Here is a 22,374-nt window from a genome sequence, read left to right as displayed (position 1 = left end):
GCCGTACACAAATGACGTAGCTTTTTTCGGCGACTTTTGACCCCTCCCTCCCCCCTCGTAGCATTTGGTCACAAAATTTTAACCTTCCCCTCGTAAATAACGTAGCATTTACCTACCCCCTCCCCCTCGTCCCATGCAAAGCGCCCGGGTGATGAAAAAAAAATTACATGTTTTTCAATTATTTTAAATACATGTCCTTTCAAAATGTTATCAACATTTTCATTATAACAGCAAATTTCGTGCAAAATAAGCCCATTTCATCACAAATATAGTGTTGATTGTTTTGTTTGGAATTTTATATGTCAAGGGGAGCATAAAGAGAAGTTCTCTCAGTTAACTATCCTGCAGCTGCCAATGATTCTAAGAAGCATACGTTCATCTAAATTACTATATTTTGTTTGGTTGAATCTGAAGTGAAAATTTAATTCAGCTTCCAAACTAAGTCTAATAGTTAGCAACATTAACTAACTAATTTAGCAAGTTAAATCCGCATACCAAATCTTTTCGTATTTTTGTGAACTTGTAATTCCGCGAATCGTAAAACCGCATCAAAAGTAACTTGTTTGAATTTAAATTTATTTCTCTTGGGAATAATGGAGGATCATTAAATTGTTTTCTCTAAACCTTTGGTTTTAAACTTAATGCTACGTCGCACAACTTCTGGCCCTACCCTCCCCCTCGTCACACTTCGTCACAAATTTGGTAGACCCTCCCTACCCCCCCCCCCCCCCCCCCAAATGCTACGTTATTTATGCATGGCCCCTATTCCTGGCAGCATTATAAAACCGGGCACTACCGGTTTGCTGCCAGAATTCTGGTAAAAGCGCACAAATTCTATCCAAAACCAATTTTGCTAACTGTGTAGAAAATCCTACATATTTCGTTTATATTCCCAAACAAAATTCTAGAATTCTTGACGTTCTTAATTAATTTGAAACAAGATGTCATATGTTCACGAATTGTTAGGCTTGGTGATTTACTTTCATTGGCCAAAATGATTTTCATTCATATTTCTCGAGCAAAAAGCACAAATGATTTACCGATTACACACTTCACACAACAATAAAACAAAAAAAACAACGACTTCCAGTTAAATTTATAATAAGATTTATGTACCTTGCTGACAGTTTCCAGTTCTCTTATTTATTCTCTAATAATTGTTTTCTTTATCCACATTTTGGAATACGCTTTTTCTAAATTTTGTTCTTGCTGCATTGACGGCGTTCATAACACACGTAACGAAACACGCTTTTCTCTTGAAACTATTTCGTTTCGTTGTTCGTGGTACTCGTACGGAGAAGGCATACTAGCGCCACCATCAAATTAGTGGTACATATATGAAACAAGCACTATCTGTCAAGTTGTCCCCGGGCTGATTTTATTATTAAGCATGGCAACCCTGTTTGAATAGCTCCATTGTTATACAAATGTAAACTAGACAGCGGCCACCCCCCGCTCGCGTATCGCAGATACAGATATTTAAACAGGGTTGCTATGATTAATAATAAAATCCACTTGGTTTGAAGTCATGCTGCTTCTTTAGTTAATAACTTTTCTCAGCGAATTTCCACAAACTTACAATGTTCCTCGAATATGTTCAGTAGAAGAATACCTTTAGAAATATATAGTGTTTTGATTAATTGATTGATGAGGTGATTTTTTAGGAATTTATTTTCAATGTTAACCGATTTTCCATACTAATTTCCATATAAACTTTGAAATTTTTTGAGGGTCCGTAGACACAACCGATCAGTACCAAAATTTGCACAATTACTCTGGGCCATAAAAGGAATCAGCAGAGCCTGGTGGAGCTAAAAGTCTAGAAATGAACCAGTCTAGAACAAATTTCTCTAGGTAAAACTCTAGAAATGATTTAAACTACCAAACATCTCCATAAACACAGTGTGGAAGGCTGTCTATAGTTTATTGGGTGGTACCCCTAACTTAAACATAACTATCCCATTCTCTTAATTGAATTCAATTGATTCCTAGGGAGCACTAATTAGGACCAATTACCACGAAAGACTAGGATATGTCTCAATTTAATCCAAAGCATCCAATCGAAGATGAGATCACCAAGGAATGATTGGACTGGAAACCAATTTATTTTAATATCCTTCATCAATCATTCCCGGCATGTGTAAGCAGTGTCCACCAAAACAAGGCAGTAAAATTTGAAGTATATCTCTTCAGTTGAAACCTGCTGACTTTCTTGAAAATATCCTCCAAAAACAACATTTTCCCTGACACAGGTCTACGTGGTGTTGGAAATGTCTAGCTACTATCCCCCATACGTACCACCCACCAGCCACATCCTCAGGGGTGCGTTATAGATTTACATTATGTGATTTCAATCTCTGCCAAAGTCACCCGGTCCATTAAAACGGAGCACCGATCTGGAAGGGGGGAGGTGTAGCAAGCATCACTTGACTCTTGTCTTCATACCAGTCTGGACGCACAACTTTCGTGAACCTTCGAAACCGAAGATGTGCTATCATATCGTCGTGAATGCTTCCAATTTCGTGTAATCTATTACGTTTTTTTCTTCTATCGTGTGGATCTTTCGTTCTGCAGTCTAGCACCATTACGGGCTGACGAAATGTTCGACAGTACCATTTATCTTATTCCGGTGCCGTTGTCTCCTGCATCCGAACATTTTTTTTTTTGCTTGTATACCATCATCGTCTTTGTAAGGGAAACAATTTTTGTAAATTGTTCAATCGAACTATGAGATGACACTTTACTCGTGGAACAGCTCGTGATTGATTTTAATTTCAAGATCCGGTACGAATACAAAAGATGCGTGCTATTTCCGTGAGAGGAATGCCCAATCCAACAAGTCCATTTTGGACAGATTTTGGTCGGTTTTTTGTGACAAGTTTCATGTTGTTTTAGATCATGTGCAACAACGATGTTGTTGCTGTCGTTCTTATGATGTCTCCGTAAGTCGCGAGTAGGCGGTTGGCTTTGAACAAGATCGAAAATTGTATGAAATTGTTGAATGGTAATGTAATAAAACGTGTTGAGTCGTGATGCTGAATTTATAAGATACACGTATCTAGAGTATTTATTTGATTTTTTAATATACATCAGAGCTTGCCACGTTTTCAGTTTTCTTATCTCCGGCTTACGGGGGGGGGGGGGAGGTATTCAGGCAAATTGCGTATCCATTTTTCCTGTGTGACAAAGAGAAGATAAAAAAGAAAATAAAAAAGAACCGCCGCATCCTTATCGCCGCCGCCGTAAAATACACATCTGTAGCATAACGTCTTGCGAAATACACTTAAAAGGAGCGTCATAAATCACATAAATGTAACTACGACCATCTGCACGTTGTTTTGAACCTGCTTTATTGAACGCGGGAAACACTTTCCGCTATTCGTCTGCAGATGGCGAACTAGGCGCGATGTGTAAAAATTTAGAAGGGAATTACACATAAGTCAAAACGTAACATTTCACAACCGAACGACACTCCAGTATCACACTTTTCTTCAATTTCTGTCACCCTACTATCGAAAATCAGCAAGACACGAATCATGAAAGATTCGCTATTAACAACGTCAACGATATGAACTGTATTCCGACCAAAAACACCGAATTTGCATCTAAAATAAACTAAGAATGACGAGTACAACATAACAAACTAAACGCTCAAACGCTATAACCTCAAAATTTTCCATTGCCCCTATAATGGGTCATTTTCGACCCAGCGTACAAATCCAAATCAATTATTTCTAGCTTAAATTAATCAATTTTTTTACATTGTAGTTCTATGTTTGACTTTAATAAATATTATATATTCGCTTACCATTGTTTATTTAAAAAACTAAAATCTGCGAAAGATTTTTTTTTTGTTGAAAAACACTTCTATTAACATCAATATTATACCTTAATTTTTAAAAAATCTGCTGTCAAGCACAAAAATGTTTGTTCAAGGATTGTTCTATAAGATTCCAGTGGTGGTTGTTTGATTCAATGAAAAAAGTATATTTTATCAGCAAATCGAAAGTTAGAAAAATTAGACATTTTCAGTACATTATGACAAATATCATTTTTGATGTTTATAAACAGTATTGACAGGAATAAAAACTAAAAAGGGAGCGCTAAAATTTTGATCTGCTTTATAAAATAAGTGAGGTTATGTCATAAAAAATTCAGGATAGTATCATTTCCAGGTGCACATAAAATACTGAAAAAGAAAGCTTAACCCTCCAGTTCCCAACACCGCCTCTAGACGGTCTCTTTAAAAATCTAAATAAAACTTCTAAAACATGATTGTATGTTGTCATCCGCACTAGTATTTCTTCCCAACGCTCACACCTTTCATACACACACATTGTTTGAATAATCGTAGCTTTCTGTTAAAGGAAATTGAAGCTCAAAGTTGAAAATTCCATGAAAACGTGGAAAAAAAACTATTTTGTGTTTAGTGGTAATCTTCATTAAACAAATTTTAACTATTTTTGGAAATTTTAATAGCTAAAACAATATTTTTGGGTAGCATTTTACTGTAGATGCGATTTTAGTGGTATTAGGGAGGGTGCCTCACCATTTCATTAATTACTCGGAATACAATTGATGCAATGCGTATGCATTGGCACCAGTATCTTTGCTTTCTAATGCGTTGAACAAAGATGGCTAACGCTGCTCTAACCACCGGCTTCACATGGTTAGGGCGAAAAAAGGTTCATTACCCTAGGTGAAGTTTTTGAATTTCAGCATTTTTGTTATTTAGAGCTAGTTCAAAGCTATTCTACGAATGACTAGATTTTTCGATAGCGCGCGAAAAAAACTTTCCGTGGTCGTATATACAATATACGTAACCACAAACAAAATTTGTTCTTTTTTGTTTGTTTGCTTCGGAATTTCACCTGAAGAATCTCTAAAATTCTCTTTTACATGATCTTCTTAAATTAAAAAATAAAATATGATAAATGAAACCATCGCCAGCAGACACTGGTCTTCCCTACTATAAATTAGAAGTAAATAATTAAACAACCAAAGCACTAGAGAAATACTCCTTAACCTAGGTAATTTGCGTTCTGATGGAATTCAAAATATAAACCATCTGAATTCGCTTATGTTGAAGTAACTAGAAGAAAAAAAGTTTTTGTTTTTCATTCGCCCAGGTGCCCAACACCGCCTCTAGGCGGCCTACTTATTTTAAGGTTTTAATGAATAATCCATTGCTTACATGAATTATCAACTTTATTTTCGTTATTCTCATCACGTAACCCACCCAAAAAAAAATTTTCAGGCCAAATAACAATTTGGGCACTAGAGGGTTAATGAAAAAGATTATATTTGAAAGGGACCAAAAACATCCCAACACCAAGAAAGGGATCAAAATAAACGTCACATAATCGTTTGCTGTAAACAAAAGGGTTCACCCGCATGAACTATTGAATTAGGTTCTTTACTGAAACAGTTAATCTCACTTTTCTTTACAGTTCGCTTGTACTGTTTACATGAACTTAGAAAAATTTGTGGACGACTAGATTCGCTCGAAGTAAATCGTAAAGAAGTCCATGCAAACAGTACAAGCGAACTCTCAAGAAAAGTGAGGTTAACTGTTTCAGTAAAGAACCTTATAAGCTAACGTCTCGCCGAAAAGGGATTATGGGAGAGAGCACAAAACCAGTGCGATGTTTCAAAAGGGACCAAAACATTTATCTGCAGAAATAGCTCAAAATAAATTTTTTTTAATGAATCTGGTATATTATTCGAAAAAAATGGTTAATTTAACACGGCATTGAGTTGTTTGCCCCTAAAACAAGCTCCTGTTCATAAATGAAAATATAAAGTAAGAGGTAATTTTTCAGACGCCATTTTCTCAACATGAGCATATTGTATATAACGCCTTATGAAATGATGACGTCGAATTGCTAATTCAATTCAATGACATTTCAAGGCAAGATGGAGAGAAAGTTGGGAACATTTGACACTTTTGAGTGTATTAGTATTATACTTGCAAAATTAAGCATGGCGGCCGGGGCCCTTGAAGTAAACATAAACATCCGAACGAGCATCCTGATTCTTTGGTGCACGATGAAAAGTGAGAAAAGGCTGAGCTACACCGATTAGAACACTTATGGACACTTTTTATCTCGAAAAGAAAACCGATTAAATTACCTATGACCGAATCGAAATAAAACTAATGGCAACAGAAAGGCCCACTACGTCATTTGTTTGTGCTTTTCTTCTTCATATCCTCTTGTTTTTTGAATAACAAACAGTATAGGGTTCCAACATTGGTTACTCCTTAACATATTTAGTTCTAGAATCAAAATTTTGAAAGATCTATAATATATTGTTTATCTCGAGATAATCTAGCATTTCGTTGCTCTATCCCGGTAAAAAAATGCGGACGAACATGGTCAGGCGATCAAAACAGTTTTGACGTTTGACTCAACTCGCCTGTGCTAATAGCCCCTAGGAACAAATGCAATTGAAAGGCAATTTCAATACTTCGTCAAATTTTCTGGCGGTTGAAATGGACTTGGTTGTTTTTTGCGTTTTTCTAACATTCATGTTTGGCTTAAGCTTAAAATTGTTTTATTTTTAAACAATTGGCGTGTTCTCACTTGTATTTTGTTTGTCTAGTGCACTTCATTTAGCCAACGAATGTGGAAAACTGTGGAATCGTGTGTAATTATAGTAGGACAAGATCTCTGACCTAAAGTCTTAATGAAAGTCAAATTGTGGTAAGTTTTGGTGTGCAATACCAATTTCACAATTGATTTTTCCTATAGTTTGGTGGCGATTACCTAGTATACTGTTAAGTTTATGTGAGTAGATAGTGAATCCAAAAATTAGTATTATTTGTAATTTTCATATTAGGCAATAAAGGGCGATTTAAGAGCAGGTAGAGCGGGCAAAAAATGACAGCGGCGAATCGCCCAAATGTTGCCTTTGAAATAGCCCCCTAATTGCCAGCAATTTGCTGGCAAATTAAAGAGCAATTAGCGCATCCGAGTTAGCAAATAGTCCCCCGTTAGCTAGCAACTTGCACTTTTTGACTGGGATGTAGTCAAAGTTTTCTCGTTGATCAAAAATACCCGCTTTGCGTTATTTAAATGTGAAGACTTGAGCAATAGCTTAACACATCAAGAGAATCTGTAGTGGTACATTCTGTTTGTATACAGTCGTGATTCGCTGATTGGACACTTTTTAACTGGACCGCTTTTTAGTTGGACCTCCGCTGGTTGGACCATTGTCCAACTAAAAAGCATCTGAACCCCAAAATCTCGTGTCAAATTTACTTTGACAATCAATCTGACAATATTTAGAGATGTGAACAGATGCATTTACACAGCCAACATCTCATTTGAAGAGTTTTTTCGACATTTGTCAGTCGGTCCAACTAGCGAATCAAATTCGTTAGTTGGACAAGGCTGTGGCCCAACCAGCGAATCACGACTGTATTGATTACTTAGAAATATTAGCCATAAAAGTTTTATTTCCTTAAATTGCAAGTTAGCTTTTTAAGCGACAAAAATAACAAAAGCGCAAAAATGAGCGCTTGATGTGATGCAGCATACTAAAATGACTGTTTGGCGAAATAATAAGAGATGCATACTGAAAATTTATATTATATTGATGTTGTAAGTACTGCTTCCATGTTTCGATTTAATTTTAATTTCTTAATTCGATTAATAATATTCAAAACAAAACGAAGTTTGCGTCAAGATGATCGGTGAATGGTACCCAAAAATTTATAAAAGAGATTATAACTACTAGAGGTCGCATGTCGCTACTAACACTGATAATTTATCATCTCGCTCTTACATATGCTAGGCCCATTAGTTTGACACATATTGCCCCGGGTACACACATGTCAAAGTAATGGGATACAACATGCTAGAGCGACACCCCCATGTTTCAGTCCGCGAATACATATGGAGACAGTAGTGCTTTGCTCCCTCTAGTAGTTATAATCTCTTTTAAATTTATCGACGTTGTACAGTCGTGATTCGCTGTCACTGTTTAACTGAACCGCTTTTTAGTTGGACCTCCGTTAGTTGGACCCTGAGACGAGACATACAGATTGAAAAAATAGAACGTCAAATGCAGCCACTATGTGAGGCAAACAATGAGGCTTTGCGAGACGAACGATAGAATGAACAGAAAAAGAAAAGATCTATCGACAAGTCCCGCCCCAGGTTGGACCAAGTGCAATGAGCACATGAATGGAATGTGTGGATTATTTTCAGTGTATACAACATGCTGCTTTATCGACACTGATCTAAAACGCCATTTTGTTCTTTTGCACTGGGCTCTTCTGTCATAACAACAGAACAGGGAAGGATTCGAGATTTTTATTTGCATAAAAATCTACTCTATATAGAAAATATTTGAAATTATGGCAGGCCAGGCTGGAACCTGCCGGATTTGCAAGTACGACGGTGGATCATCGTACAAACGACTGAAATCGATTTTCGATCGCGATAGTGGTGTACAGATAGCAGCAATGGTGCGAGAGCTGGCCGATGTAGAGGTAAGCTTTCTCTCACATTTTTGATAAAAAAAAACGGAAATAATTTCATAAAAATAATCCAGGTCTTCAATGATGGGCGTCGGTCCCTTTGGATTTGCACTGTTTGCACGCATAAAGTAAAAACAGGTTATCTAATCCGAAGAATGATTCGTGAAGCGGAGGAATGTGATACGATTGGTTCCAACACTGGGCAAGAGTCGGTGCAGGAAAGAATAATAGCGGATGAAATCAAACAGGAAGAATTAGTATATGATGATGATGATGATAATGCCGATGGTTACCTGTATGAGTATTTAGAAGAGGAAAATATAGAAGCAGATTACTCTGCCTCAGCAGGCATTAATAGTGCTCAGCAACACGAAGAAACAATCGGAAATATTGATTTGAATGTTAAACACCCTGCGGATACGATTCTATCTAGTGATAGTAAAAAGGTTTGCCTCCAACGGACCTACAGGAAAACCAAGTTCGTAATGCCCAACGCGGAAGTTGTCCTGCAAATCACTGATCAGTTGGATTATTTAGTGGTGGACGTCAAAGGGGACCGATGCTGCGGCTGCAGTTTTGTAGGGGAAACTCGAAAGGAGCTGCTGCAACACTCAACCATGGCACATTCCATCGATATCGTTGGCTGTGGTAATTATTGTCCGATTTGCTTCTACAAATTTTCCACCGAAACGGCTCTTACGAGGCACATTGACGGCAGTAAATCAAAAAGCATATTTGTGTGTAAGATTTGCGAGAGATATTTCAATAAACTGCGTCAAATTGAAGCTCATTTGCAAAATTACCAAAATGCCGGCGTTAGTTGGTAAGTGGGTTATAATTTTATGAGGGAATGTTTTCATTAAAAAGGTTTACTTTCAGCAGTAACTCAGAGGACGATCCTATGGTCACGAAAGATGGTGAATATGATTCTGATGCTTATCAAAGCGAAGACGGAAGTAGTGAAGACGATAACTTCGACGAAGACGAGGAAAGTAACTTGAGTGACAATTGGACAATGGAAGATGAAAATAAATCGCCGGGGATGGGATCTTCAATGCGGTCCCCTACGGATAGAAAAATTCGAAGCGACACGTCCAGTAACCTATTCGGAAACGAACAAGAGATCGATTGTCAGGGAGTTCCACCAACAAGCATACCCGAATCGCAGGTGTTGGATCGCATTACATTCAAGACATTTCAGTACATAAAACTGAAAGGTGAACGATGCTGCGGTTGCGATTTTACCTGTGTCAAGAGGGAGCAAGTATTTCAGCATGCAAAAGAAGCACACGAGGAGGATGTCAACTTGTCCAACGGATTTATTTGCCCGATTTGCTACTGTGACTTCGTGGATGGCAAACAATTGTCGAAGCACATTAATTTTATTACCAGTAAAAATATTCTCATTTGCATGATCTGTGATGAAGCCTTCAGTGGGAAAGGTGCTCTCAAGAATCATCAGATGCTCAGTGAGAAACATAAACAAAACTTCCTAAATTTATACAGCAGCAAAGAAAAGGATGAATCTATGTTAGTCGAACTGAATCATGAAGATGTGATGGCAGCGCTCGAAAAAGAAATCACCGATGATAAAACGAAAGTTAAGATTCGATCGAGAAATAACAACCGATCGATCACAAGACATCGCCACCTGCAAATGCCAGGATCTAATTTCATTACGCAGATTGATCAATACGACAACTACGAGGTCATCACGTTAAGGGGAGAACGCTGCTGTGGTTGTGGACAATTTTTCGAGACGTACAGTGAATTACTCCAGCACGGGCGACGAATTCATCTAATCGATAATGCGGATGCCGTGGGTGAATATCAATGCGACGTATGTTTTGGTCGTTTCGAATGGGACCGAGGACTGGTAATGCATCAAAATACTAGACAATCGGTCAGTCAACTGTATCACTGTAAGATATGTAAGTTGCTTTTCTCAAAGCAGTACACTATCACAAAGCACCTGAAGAATGCTCCTAACCACTCTGTAGCTGAAAATAATGCATCATCGGACCAACCGGAGCAGGATTCGCTTGCAGTGGAAGCCCTCCAAGGACACACAAAACCAGATGCTACCGCAGGCAAAAGCAAATTTGTCTGCTGTCTACCAAAATGTGCCACAGAATTTGCTAACGAGAGTCTATTGCTGGAACACTGCGCGCACGAGCATTCGGGTAAACGACGTGAGAACGAAGCAGAGCGTACTGACGATTCCAATGTCTGTCCCGGTTGCTGCAAATCATTTGAAAATGCAACTTGCCTCGTGTGGCATCGATTCACTCGCTTCACTAAGCAGTATCAGTGTCGCTACTGTGACCAAACGTTCTCTCGTTGGTCAAACTTCCGAGAGCACGAAAATACAGTGCATTTGGGGAAAGTCGAAGAATTTCCCTGTGACACGTGCGGCAAAGTTTTCCGGGCAGCACATGGCCTGAAAGCCCATCAGGAGATACATTCCGATCTAAGGAAGCAGATTTGTATCGATTGTGGAGCTAGTTTCAGAAATAAGGGCATACTGAAACGTCACCGGCGCGCTGTTCATGCTAATGATTACCCATTCGACTGTAAGATGTGTCCGAAAAAATTTCCCACCCTGGAACAGCTGAATGCCCACATGCGGGTTCATACGGGAGCTAAACCGTACCCGTGCCGATACTGTGATAGAGCTTTCTCGCATTTTACCGATCGGAAACGACACGAAATGTCCACCCATACCGGAGAGCGACCGTTCCAATGCGCGCACTGTCCGGCAGCATATATCCGGAATCGTGAACTGATGATTCATATGCAGAAACACGCTGAGGATAATGTAGGCTGAGGGTTAGCAACAAGCAGAACATTGTAGTTGTTAAGAATTTCGTCAAACTGTTAGGTTTAAGCGATGGTGTGTGCGAGTAAAGAAATGTAATCTCTTCAAGCGTTTAATTCAACTAACTTCCAAAATCACACATTTTTCTCTTCAATTTCCGGTCACCCATTGCCCCCGTTGATTCCCCTGGATCAACAGAAGGCAGACGGTTCCTGTGCACAATATACAAAAAAACTCGTTGGTTACAATTTTACGATGCACAACAAAAAACCACACTGATCGTTGATGTGAGTTTAAAAGCTTGGAGTGAATGTTTTTAAAGATTGTCTTCCAATCACGTTGAGAATTTTCCCGCGCTATTTTAAGCTCTTATACATATATTTCCTGATTATACATCATATTATTATGATTTAATCTGTTCCACAATATTCCGCCACGTCACTCGGTCAGTTGCTACCTGTCTCCAACCTCACAGGTGCCCGATACTCGCCAGGTTCTGCTCCACTTGGTCCAGTCACCGGGAACGCTGCTCTCTTCTCTGTCTTGTACCTGCCGGGTTGGAGGTAAAAACCAACTTGGTGGGGTTGTTGTCCGGCATCCTCACAACATGCCCCGCCCACCGTACTCTTCCAGCTTGAGCTACTTTCCGGATACTTGGCTCACCATAGAGTCGCGCAAGTTCGTGGTTCATCCTCCTCCTGCACACCACCAAAGATCGTTCTCAGCACGCTTCTTTCGAAGACTTCGAGTGCTTGCAGATCCTCCTCGAGCCTTGTCCACGTTTCGTGCCCGTAGAGAACCACCGGTCTAATCAGTGTGTTGTACATGGCGCATTCCGTGCGGTGGTCAAGCTACCTGGTTCTCAAAGTTTTGTGGAGCCCATAGTAAGCACGACTTCCAGAGATAATACGCCTTCTGATCTCCCGGCTGGTGTTATTGTCCGCAGTCACCAATGAGCCTAGATAGATGAACTCGTCAACCACCTGGAACGCTGTCGATCGTAATACTACTGACCAAGCGTTCTCTATCGCGATCGGTTCCGCCAACCAGTATGTACTTCGTCTTAGACACATTTATGTTCAGTCCTACTCGTGCTGCTTCGCACTTCAGTCGGGTATACAGATCTGCTACCGTCTCCTTGTTTCTAGCGATTATGTCCACGTCGTCAGCGAAGCACACGAACTGTCCGGACCTCGTGAAAATCGCTTCCAGCGCTATATTGAACAGCAAGCTGGACAACCCATCGCCTTGTCTTAATCCCCTGCGTGTTTCAAACGGACCCGAGAGATCTGGGACAGCGCTTTGTAAGCGGCATTTGTCACTGTGATCGCTCTGTAGTTTTCACAGCCCAATTTGTCGCCTTTCTTGTATATCGGGGTGATGACCCCTTCCTTCCACTCCTCCGGTAGCTGTTCTCTGTCCCAGATTCTTTCGATTATTCGGTGCATGCTTTCCGTCAGTTTCTCCGGACCCACCTAGAAGAGTTCCGCTCCTAGACCACCCTTACCAGCTGCCTTGTTGTTCTTGAGCTGTTGAATAGCCTCGTTAAGCTCATTCATAGTGGGCGCCGGTGCATCCCCGTCGACTGCGACACTGACATAATCGTCCTCTTCGAACGCCCGATTGTCTGCCTGCGCACTATTCAGGGCTGGCATTACGTACGGTGATTATCACCTAGTGACTGTCACTTCTCATTTTTCGGAATTATGAGAGGTGACAATCACCCCTGTCTGTCACTTTTTTGAGGGGCTAACATCACCAACTCGATGTTGGTATTCCGTATGGTGACAATCACTCAGAAGTGATCACCTTTTACCAAAATAACAGTGACAATAAGAAAGCTATCACTTTTGTTTTTCTCGTGCAATTTGAAATATTTTTGTAACAAAAACGATAGCAGTTAAGGAAAAAAGGGTAAAGTTTTGAATTTTATATTTTGCACGTGGGCTTGCTTGAAGAACAAAAGCCATTTACATTAGGAAACAACAAAGTTGAAGTTGTCTTCAAAAATGGGTGAAGCAAAACGGTAAGTTCATTTAACAAATACGATTATAAAAAAAATGTATCAAATATTCTGTTTTAGTTGTGATAATTATCACAAACATATCATTCAATCTCTATTTCTGTACTCCCTTAAATTCTACTCTTAGTGGCAATGCAACACAGATGCAGTTATCTTTGCTGGACGAATTCAAGCACAAAGAACTTGCAAGAGGATCTTTCATGAAAACCGAAAATGGTAAAGATAAGTGCAGCAAACTGTGGATGGACATGATAACGAAGCTCAACGCCGTTGGCCCACCTGTTAAAACGGTCGCTGAATGGAAGCGGGTATGTTGTATTTGATTTCATGTGTGCGTTTTTTGGCTATATGGTTATTTCAACATAACTTTTCTACAACTGACGTCCTCTGCAAATTATTTTTACAGTATATATATTGTTTTGCATGAATTTCTGTGAAACGCTCAATCACTATTATTTCAGTACAAACATTTTGAGGCATACATTTATCAGAATATTTCTTTTTAGGTCTGGCCGACCCGGAAATACAAAACGAAGACAAAATTGTCTTCGAATAAAAAATCTCCTAAGAAAACAGGAGGAGGACCGTATTCGGTGGAAGAGTTAACATTCGCCGATGAATCGATAATCGAAGCCTGTGGGCTGGAAGCAACCGTTACTGGTATTCCGGGTGTTGCTTCCTACGGTTTCAATAGCGAGATGGAGGAGGAAGATGATCGCGGCGACGAGGATATTCCAACCGACGATTACTTAATGGAATCTGTGTTTGACCATCAGACGACAGATCCGAGCTTGACCACCACACCACGAGCCCCCAAACGACAGAAAAAGAGTGTGCAACTGTTAGAAAAACAAGTCGAAATAAGCCAACAATTTCTGGATACAGGCAGTGATGCCTTACAAAACATAAAAAGTTCTCAAGCGGACGTGTCTATGCATTTGCGATCACTAAAACATGATTTTCGAAAACTAGTAGACCTAAAACGAAAAGAGTTCAAGGATAAAAATAATTATAGAAAAGAGAAATTAAAATTGCTAGAAGAAAGGCGTATTGAAAAAAGAGCAATTGAAGCTCCAAAAATTGAACATCGAAGTATTACAAACTACAAATGAAATGAAAACATTAAAACTAAGTAGAGAAGATGAATGAACACGTACGTGCTTGTGTATGTATGTTTGAGATGAGTGTGTGTGCGATGAATGTGTGTTTCTGTGAGATGAATGTGTGTGTGGGATGAGTATGTGTGGAATAAGCGTGTGTGTTGGTGAAAAACAAGACAATTTTCTAACTATAGGTAATAAGTTTGGGGGCGTTTGAACAACAAACGTAACTTGCATTATAAAACAACAAACATTAATGAAATCTATGATTTTTTCGACTTCAGCAAACTCTTCAATCATATTGTATCCCAAGGTTATTAAAATGCATCGGTTGTAGATGATAAGAGCATGTTCAGCAAGATGCTAGAACGTGAAATGCTTAGAAAAGAATGAATTTGAAAATTAAGAGAAAACAATAGTGATTGGTGTAAGTTTGAATGAAGAGAAAACCAAACTGATTAGTAGATCGAATAGACAAACGATTTAATAAAATAAGAAGTGAGTGTGTATGCGGGTTAAATGTGTGTATGTGTGTATGAATATGTCAAAAAGGTGTTCTCAATAAATTTAAATTTTCGGAATACTATTATTAGTTATGGAGTATTTATTCGCCTCTTTATTTTGCCTGATATTAAACAAATTTAAAATGCATCTCAAATCCTATTTCGATTCGTGGTACTACCTGTACCGGTGAAAAAAACCACCAAACAGGGAATCCCAAATACATAGTGTCATGCGACCTGTGCTACGGTTAAAATTGTTGAGGGGGTTTAAAATATTCTCAATGGCGGACAGAGCCTGGGAAGAGCCGGGTGAACTTCCCAGTATGCTGCATTACGCAGCGGCACGTTCGCTCTACGCACCGAAACTTTTTTGCCGATGATCCACATTATTTTGCCGGATTTTTAAAGGCTGGGGTTTGCTGAGACTTTCGGCTGATGATAGTTCGGTGTAGTTTAGCTAGGTTTCGATTATCAAATTTCGATGTGAACAGACGAACGTACCCAGTGGCCGTGTGGTATTCGGCCAAGAATTGAGTCACTGGGTTCCTGCTCCCATGTCGTAGGAGGCGACTGAAAGCAAGAGTCTCTAAGTCAAGGTGTAGTTCCGTGCCGAGGACTTAATTGCTGGAGGACCTAAAATATGCCAGTCGCGCACGGAGCATTTTGGGTTTTGCCCTTACTGTGTTATGTGATTCTCTGACACAATGGGCCATTATTTTCTTCGCAAATCGTGGGAATTAAATAATCGTGTCCCAATGTGTCTGATATGGCTCGCTACATGCGTTAACATATTAACTCCTATGAATTTGTCCTAAGTTGTTGTGCAATATATGTTGGAAATGAATTGTACAGTTTTCTGATGAACAATGGTTAGAATAGCACAAATCAATCTCCAGCATAAACGTACAGCAACTATGAATCTATTTCGACTTATTCAGGAAGGTAGAGCTCCCACATCAATGGTTCAAGAGCCGTACTACCATAAACGAAAGTTCTATATTGGAAAGTTACTTAACAATGCCTTCATTGCTTACAACAAGACAGGCATTACCCACGTGAAATGCTTCGTGCTTGCATTCTTGCAAATAAGACTATCGATGCGTGTATCATATCGGAGCTCAAAGAGGAAAGAATTTTGCATGAGCTGGGAAATTGGCACGTTCCAAATGAAACTGGACCGTCTCTATCGGATCATAATATATATTTTTCGATCATCTTGATGCCACCCTCAATGTGGTAACATACCGTAATCCTAAATCTACAAACTGGTGCCTCTTTTTGGAAAACTTGGCTCTGAAATTTCAATTACAATAATTACTCAACTAGACGACTTGGATGACGTCGTGGATACATCAAACTCATTCATAGTAGCATCCTACGAAGAAGCACGTCCACTTCGTACTGTTAAATCGACAGCCCTTGGTGGAGGGTTGAGCTTGAAAGAATGAAGAAGGATATTGAAGAGTTTGGAACCGGCGTCAGGGTGATGACTTCAGGGCTTTTAGGTTAGCTCGTAGTACACATAAGAGATGTCTTAGGTCTGCAGAGCGGGCTGGCTGGAAAAACCTATGCACTAATATCTATAGTCTGAACGAGGCTAGCAGGCTAAATAAAATTCTTTCAAAATCGAAAGATTTTCAGATGAACTCCTAGAGATGGTGTTTATGTGACGGACGAAAAAGATGTTCTTAATTGTCTCTTTGACGCACACTCTCCAGGTTGTATTGATCCAGAGCTGAACAATGTTCATAGATCTCATTCTGGTGGTACGGACTCGTGGGCACTAGCACGCACATTGGTTACCACTGAATCGGTCAAGTGGTCAGTTGACAGCTTTGCTCCAAATTGCCTGGAAAAGATGAAATACTTCCCGTGCTACTGCAAATGGGATTTGATATTCTCAAACATGTCTTGAAAAAGATTTTGCTTTCCAGTCTTGCTACCGGGTATATCCCGAAAGCATGGCGAGAAATAACTGTTAGATTTATTCCCAAAGGGGGGCGCTCAAGCTATGAAGAAGCCAAGAGTTTTAGGCCTATCAGCTTAAGTTCTTTTCTTCTGAAAGCTTTGGAACGGATAACCGATCATCACATCAGGAACGTTAGTTTAGTTGAATATCCACTGCACAAAATGCAACATGCATATCAGTGTGGGAAATCCACGATCACTCTGCTTCACGATGTTGTTTACAACATTTAGAAAGCCTTCTCGCTCAAGCAATCTAGCTTGGGTGTATTCCTAGATATTGAGGGTGCTTTTGACAATTTGTCCTTCCAGTCTATTCTGGAAGTGACGCGCGGTCATGGGGTTTCTGCATGTATTTCGGGTTGGATAAACGCAATGCTTAGTAACCGCATTCTTTGCTGATCACTGAGACAGGCTAAAATACGGAAGTTGAGTATTTGCGGTGTCCTCAGGGTGGCGTTCTGTCACCTTTGTTATGGAACCTGCCCACACTACTTTTACAGTAAACGGCAAGTTACGGCGGATAGCCTAGAACAAAGTTTTAATAGCCTATTGATCGCCAGCATCTAGTGTAACCCGCCTTTTCGTTTACTCGGTGGTTGCCTTGTTGAATAACTGTTGTAACGGCATTTAATTAGCAAGGGACTGGAAGGTGAAGTATATTTTTCAATATTAAGAGCCATAGTACTCAAGGGAGAGCAAGAAGTTGAAGGAAGAAAGTTTAGAAATGCGTGGAATAGAGTCATGAGCAAGCTTAGAGTTTCTCGGCAACTTAACCTTTTGTCTGCTACCGCAGGGGTCAGGATATTTTGGCATTAGAAATGCGAATCACCTGAGTCTGCGGCATGTCCTGGACAGCGTAAAGTAACTTTGTACTTCATGCTGTCGAAACCGACAAAAAGTTAAGTCACCGAAAACTTCTACAATAAACTCAATGAGCTTGACGAATACCAAATAATTATTACTGGACTTTGCATCGAAACAATCTTTGACTTAATGCAACAAGTATTTTGAGCTGTCGAATAGTGATGTCGACAAGTTAAATTATCAGTTAACCCAAACAAAACTTCATGGTTCTTTCAGGAAGAAGCGATTAACAGCGGGTTCGTCCATGCAGTTCTGAGTTACTGTGTACAGATCAAGTCAAATACGTTGGAGTTATGTTGGATTCCAAACTGAATTGGTCTACTCACATTGAATTCATAGTCAAGAAAGCGTGCATGGCCTTCGGGCAGTGCAGACGAACTTTTGGAAAGACCTGGGGTCTCAAACCAAAATACATCTATTGGATCTACACGACAATTGTACGTTCATTACTGTCATACGGATGCCTAGTGTGGTGGCAGAGGGAAGAGGTGATAACGGTCCAGTTAAACTAAAGCATCTGCAAAGAATGGCGCTCATGGCGTTGAATGGTGCTTTCACTACAACTCCGACTGTTGCCCCTGAGGCCCTTCTAAATAACAAAACATTACACATACACCTCAAACAAGAAGCACTATCATGTGATTACAGACTGCAGGTTACTGGGCTTTGGAACAGTAACCATGTTGATCTGAAGATTTCCTCTCGAGAGAAGCCGATGTCTGGCTATATGGAAAGACAGCAACAAACGCAAGTGGTCTGTTACACTGGCGGTTCTCTGATGGAGGGACGTGCTGGTGTCTACTGTCGTGAAATGAGATTGGAACAATCTCACTCACTAGGTAGATACTGTACTGTATTCCAAGCAGAAATCTTCGCGATTATGTACGGGGTACAATCGGCCCTTCAACAGAGCTTGTCCGGCAAAGTTATAAACTTCTGCTCCGCTAAGTCAGGCTGCAATCAAGGCCCTTAGCTCAGACAAATCACGGTCCAAATTAGTGATCGCGTCCGCGTGCCGAACCTAAATCGAAGAATCTATCTACCTTGTTTGGGTGCCCGGACATTCCGGTATTACTGGAATTGAATGGACTGACGATTTGGCCATGGCAGATGCAGCGATTAACTTCGTTGGTCCTGAGCCCGCCCTACCAATTTCGACAAGTTGGATAAGAGAAAAAATACGGTCATGGGCTTCGTCCGAGCACCGCAATTATTGGAGAAATCTACAAAAGTGTCGCCAAACAAAGGCGTTTCTAGAACCGTGCCCGGTGATTTCGAAAAATCTCTTACATTTTTCGAAACTCCACTGCAGCATGCTGACCAGGGATTTTACCGACCACTGCAAACTCAATTATCACATGGCAACTATCAGCGCGCTAAGTCATTTTCATGTGATCTTTGTGAATCCTACTACGGAACCTCATATCATCTGATATGCAACTGCCCATTAACTTACCTGCTGTTTGGTTTTGGTGTTGTTATTTTTCCCACACGTCCAATTCTACTTCGTTTTTTCTCCTTCTCCTTTCCTTTCGCTCGGGCAATGATGAGAAGACACGGCAAGGCACAAATGCTCCACTACATACGGGGAACGTGCCATTTGAGCCAATATATTATGATTCCTAATACCCCGATATTCAAAATCGGTTGAGTTTTGCCCCTAAAACACCAGTAAGGCAATATTCTTTATGTAACAATCTCATTTTTAGTTATTTAAAATTGGTAAGTGAGTAATGAGAATAGAAAATGTTTAATATCACCGCCGTTTGTGAACGGATTTATACGAGCTTGTTAGAAAGGTATTTTTTAAGCTTTCTAATAATCACCCTCGTTCTTGTTTACGACGAATGCGAGATTCGTTCGAAAGCGATTCAAACGAATAATAATCCCTATTGATTTTGCTGTCGAAACCGGAAATACAAACCACTTTGGAACGAATCTCGTATTCGTTGTAAACAAGATATTAAGGGTGTATGCATATAACGTGACTAGATTGCTTTGCTTCAAAGATCTATGCCTAAACATGTCGTATTTTGACAAAATCAACCATATCTCAGAACGTAAACAACATATCAGAAAATAAAAAAAAGCTACAAATGGTCACATTGAGCCTCCGCCACACCCCCCGGGATAGTGAAGCTGCCCGAAGCCGCAACAATCTTCCATCAGCACCTTATTAGCACTAGCAACGGGACCCTATGGCATCCCACGCGGGTCCAATTCGCACATAATCAACCATGGCAACAAAATAAGATCGAATTAAGACAGTTGAAATTTAACACGAATTTTTAAGGGCGAATGACCCATCGAGGTAAAAGCCCCATAAAACAACACAATGCAGACACACACTCACACACATACAGACACACACATACATTGTCCCAATTTGTCGAACTGAGTCGATTGGTGTATGAGACTCGGCTCTGTGGGCCTCGGAAAAAAGTTTTCAAAGTTTGAGCGAAGTTTAAGGGAATTTTCTGAACGAGATGGTTCTGACTTTTAAAACATGGTTTCGAGAAAAAACACAATTAAAATGTTTAAACCAAAATTTATTTTTCAAACTTCAGGAAGAGGGTTTTTAAAAATTTAGCAATGTTAATATTCCAATATATGTAAACAGAAAGAAATCGATATTTTTGGAAAAAGAAAACTTTTATACCCCCTTAACGAATCGAAACCCGTTGCTTTGTATGCTGTGTAGCATCTAATTCTACAATATTTCATATTTGTTCTGAATATCGAATTTCAAAGAAAACGACAAAAATATTCACACGAACCAAAAGTTTCTTCTGCCGCTATCGTAGTTTTTCCAACAGATCATGTTCTCTGCTCTGGTGCCATACAAAACTATCGTGTGCACAGCCACCATACTTAGCATTTATTGCTAGGATTTCGTATTTCTCGTTGCATATCTAAATGATTAAAACGTGTATTAAAAATACAATGTATAAATCAAGAAACAATGGCAAATATTTATTTTCGAACTGCTTACAACCATTGCACTAATGTTGTGTTTTCCATTCTTATTAAAGAACATGTATTAATCTTGTGGAGGACGCAGACACGTGATGTGTGTTCCGTCTATACATCAAATCACTGTAATGATAAGATAGAATATATTGGCGCTGGCTTACTTTGTTATTCCTAGATTACAAGACTTACCACCAGGAATGTTGCAGTTTGGCATAAAATATTCCTGTGTTCTACCACTAAATTTGAATTGTATCCAGCGACGGCAAAGTGATTCTTCCATTTTTTTTTAAACACAGTGCATTGGGCCACAGGAGATATGAAATTGGTCCCCACTTGCCACTGGTACGCGCCTCCACCTAAGAGCTGAAGTGTAATAGCAAGTTGGAGAATATGTGGAATGAACGTGCACTTGTATCCAGTTGTGAACTTAAGTTCACGTAGTAAATACACGAAAACATCTTTGCTCACGCGATAGCGCTGTAGAAAGCTAAAATAGCAAACGTTGCGATAGTGTCGGAGAATTTAAAGAATATGCAACACTACTTACTGTTCCTCCGGTAGGTCGAGCAGGTTAGACCGATCCCTCAAATGTCTCCTATACCAACGAATTTTTCTAAATTCAGTTTCGTCTTGCGTATCATCGAAAAATATATTTGCCATGAAAAACGTTTCTTCATATAACCGAATAACTTTGTGTACTACCCACAGATTCCTGTAGAATTTTACCTACGTCGGTTCTCTGATTTTGAATGTTACCTACAATCTCCAGAATCGAGCAAGCTTGTTCCATTCTTCAGGCTAAATCAATTTATCCGCATGTGCTGTCGCGGCAGATTACAGCGTCTTGAAAATACCGGTTGTATTTAGAAGTTAACAATCACAATTTTTCAGACTTGACGACTAATTAGACCGGAATAGTAAAGTTTCGTATTATATCAACTGCTACTGATGGCATTTTAACCCGACTATCCACTTCATCAATGGCATTGGTTGGTTGGCATTATTGGCAGCAATAACAGAGCACTACAGTATCGTACGGCTATACGATATATGCAATTGCGATTTCGGACGTAGTAGGGGCTGTACTGGTACGGTATGAGTGCCACCGTTGTTGTGAGGAGACCGTTGTGTTCGATATTTTTAACGGTACTGTTCGTTACCACAGTAGTTGGTCTCGTTTGTATAAGCCACCGCTTGTACCTTAAAATGATTAACAGAAAGCGTAGGAACGAATAATTTCGTTACATAAAAGGGTACCTACCATCCGTGCCTGGAAAGATTCGGTTTCCCATATTTCGGAGTTTAACTTCGGTTCCCGTGGCCAATTCGTACACTGCTGCTTATATTTTGTTTATCATGGAACCAAACAAATCGAATGACGTTTTAATTAATAACAAAAGTGAGAAATATTAAGTGAGCGAAGTTAGCCTAGTCACTTTTAATGGTGACACTGAAAGTGATCACCATACATAATTACAATTCTTTTGGTGATCACCTAGCAGTCACCGGCTGGTGACAGTCACTTATCACCATACATAATTCCACCCCAGATGTTCGTTGTAGTACTGCCTCCACCTTTCGACCACCTCACGTTCGTCCGTCAAGATACCACCTTCCTTGTCTCTACACATTTCGGCCCG

The 22,374-nt window shown here is 39.8% G+C and overlaps 2 protein-coding genes and 1 long non-coding RNA gene across 5 annotated transcripts; 2 read left to right on the top strand and 1 right to left on the bottom strand.

Annotated features, from left to right (window-relative positions):
* Positions 1-8,297: 8,297 nt before the first annotated feature.
* Positions 8,298-11,406, top strand: LOC131682498 (zinc finger protein 546-like). 2 transcript variants are annotated; one of them, XM_058964012.1, is made up of 3 exons: positions 8,298-8,497; positions 8,560-9,308; positions 9,368-11,406. In XM_058964012.1, exons 1-3 carry the CDS (start codon positions 8,363-8,365, stop codon positions 11,310-11,312), a joined length of 2,829 nt encoding a protein of 942 aa, XP_058819995.1. In that variant the 5' UTR covers positions 8,298-8,362; the 3' UTR covers positions 11,313-11,406. The 2 variants fall into 2 exon arrangements, with proteins under 2 accessions (XP_058819995.1, XP_058819994.1); XM_058964011.1 differs by having other exon boundaries at positions 9,365-11,406.
* A 1,906-nt stretch (positions 11,407-13,312) lies between these two features.
* On the top strand, positions 13,313-14,438 carry LOC131679410 (uncharacterized). Its single transcript, XM_058960142.1, has 3 exons — positions 13,313-13,329; positions 13,454-13,634; positions 13,833-14,438. The coding sequence occupies exons 1-3, from the start codon at positions 13,313-13,315 to the stop codon at positions 14,436-14,438; spliced, it is 804 nt and encodes a 267-aa protein (XP_058816125.1).
* A 6,222-nt stretch (positions 14,439-20,660) lies between these two features.
* LOC131684078 (uncharacterized) lies at positions 20,661-22,116 on the bottom strand. 2 transcript variants are annotated; one of them, XR_009304610.1, is made up of 4 exons: positions 21,996-22,116; positions 21,282-21,934; positions 20,924-21,221; positions 20,661-20,857 (listed from the first exon to the last, which is right to left on the bottom strand). It is a non-coding gene; the product is annotated as an uncharacterized LOC131684078 (long non-coding RNA). The 2 variants fall into 2 exon arrangements; XR_009304609.1 differs by having other exon boundaries at positions 20,924-21,934.
* Between the last annotated feature and the right edge of the window lie 258 nt (positions 22,117-22,374).

This window comes from Topomyia yanbarensis, chromosome 2 (genome assembly GCF_030247195.1).
Source record: "Topomyia yanbarensis strain Yona2022 chromosome 2, ASM3024719v1, whole genome shotgun sequence".
Classification (NCBI taxonomy): Eukaryota; Metazoa; Arthropoda; class Insecta; order Diptera; family Culicidae; genus Topomyia; species Topomyia yanbarensis.
This window is presented reverse-complemented; position numbering and strand designations above follow the sequence as displayed.

Excerpts from the sequence above, each read along its gene's own strand:
- LOC131682498 (XM_058964011.1), top strand. The coding sequence starts at position 8,363 with ATGGCAGGCCAGGCTGGAACCTGCCGGATTTGCAAGTACGACGGTGGA. Across the intron at positions 8,498-8,559 it reads GAGAGCTGGCCGATGTAGAG|GTCTTCAATGATGGGCGTCG; the intron begins GTAAGCTTTCTC and ends AAAATAATCCAG. Across the intron at positions 9,309-9,364 it reads CAAAATGCCGGCGTTAGTTG|CAGTAACTCAGAGGACGATC; the intron begins GTAAGTGGGTTA and ends GTTTACTTTCAG.
- LOC131679410 (XM_058960142.1), top strand. Across the intron at positions 13,635-13,832 it reads CGGTCGCTGAATGGAAGCGG|GTCTGGCCGACCCGGAAATA; the intron begins GTATGTTGTATT and ends ATTTCTTTTTAG.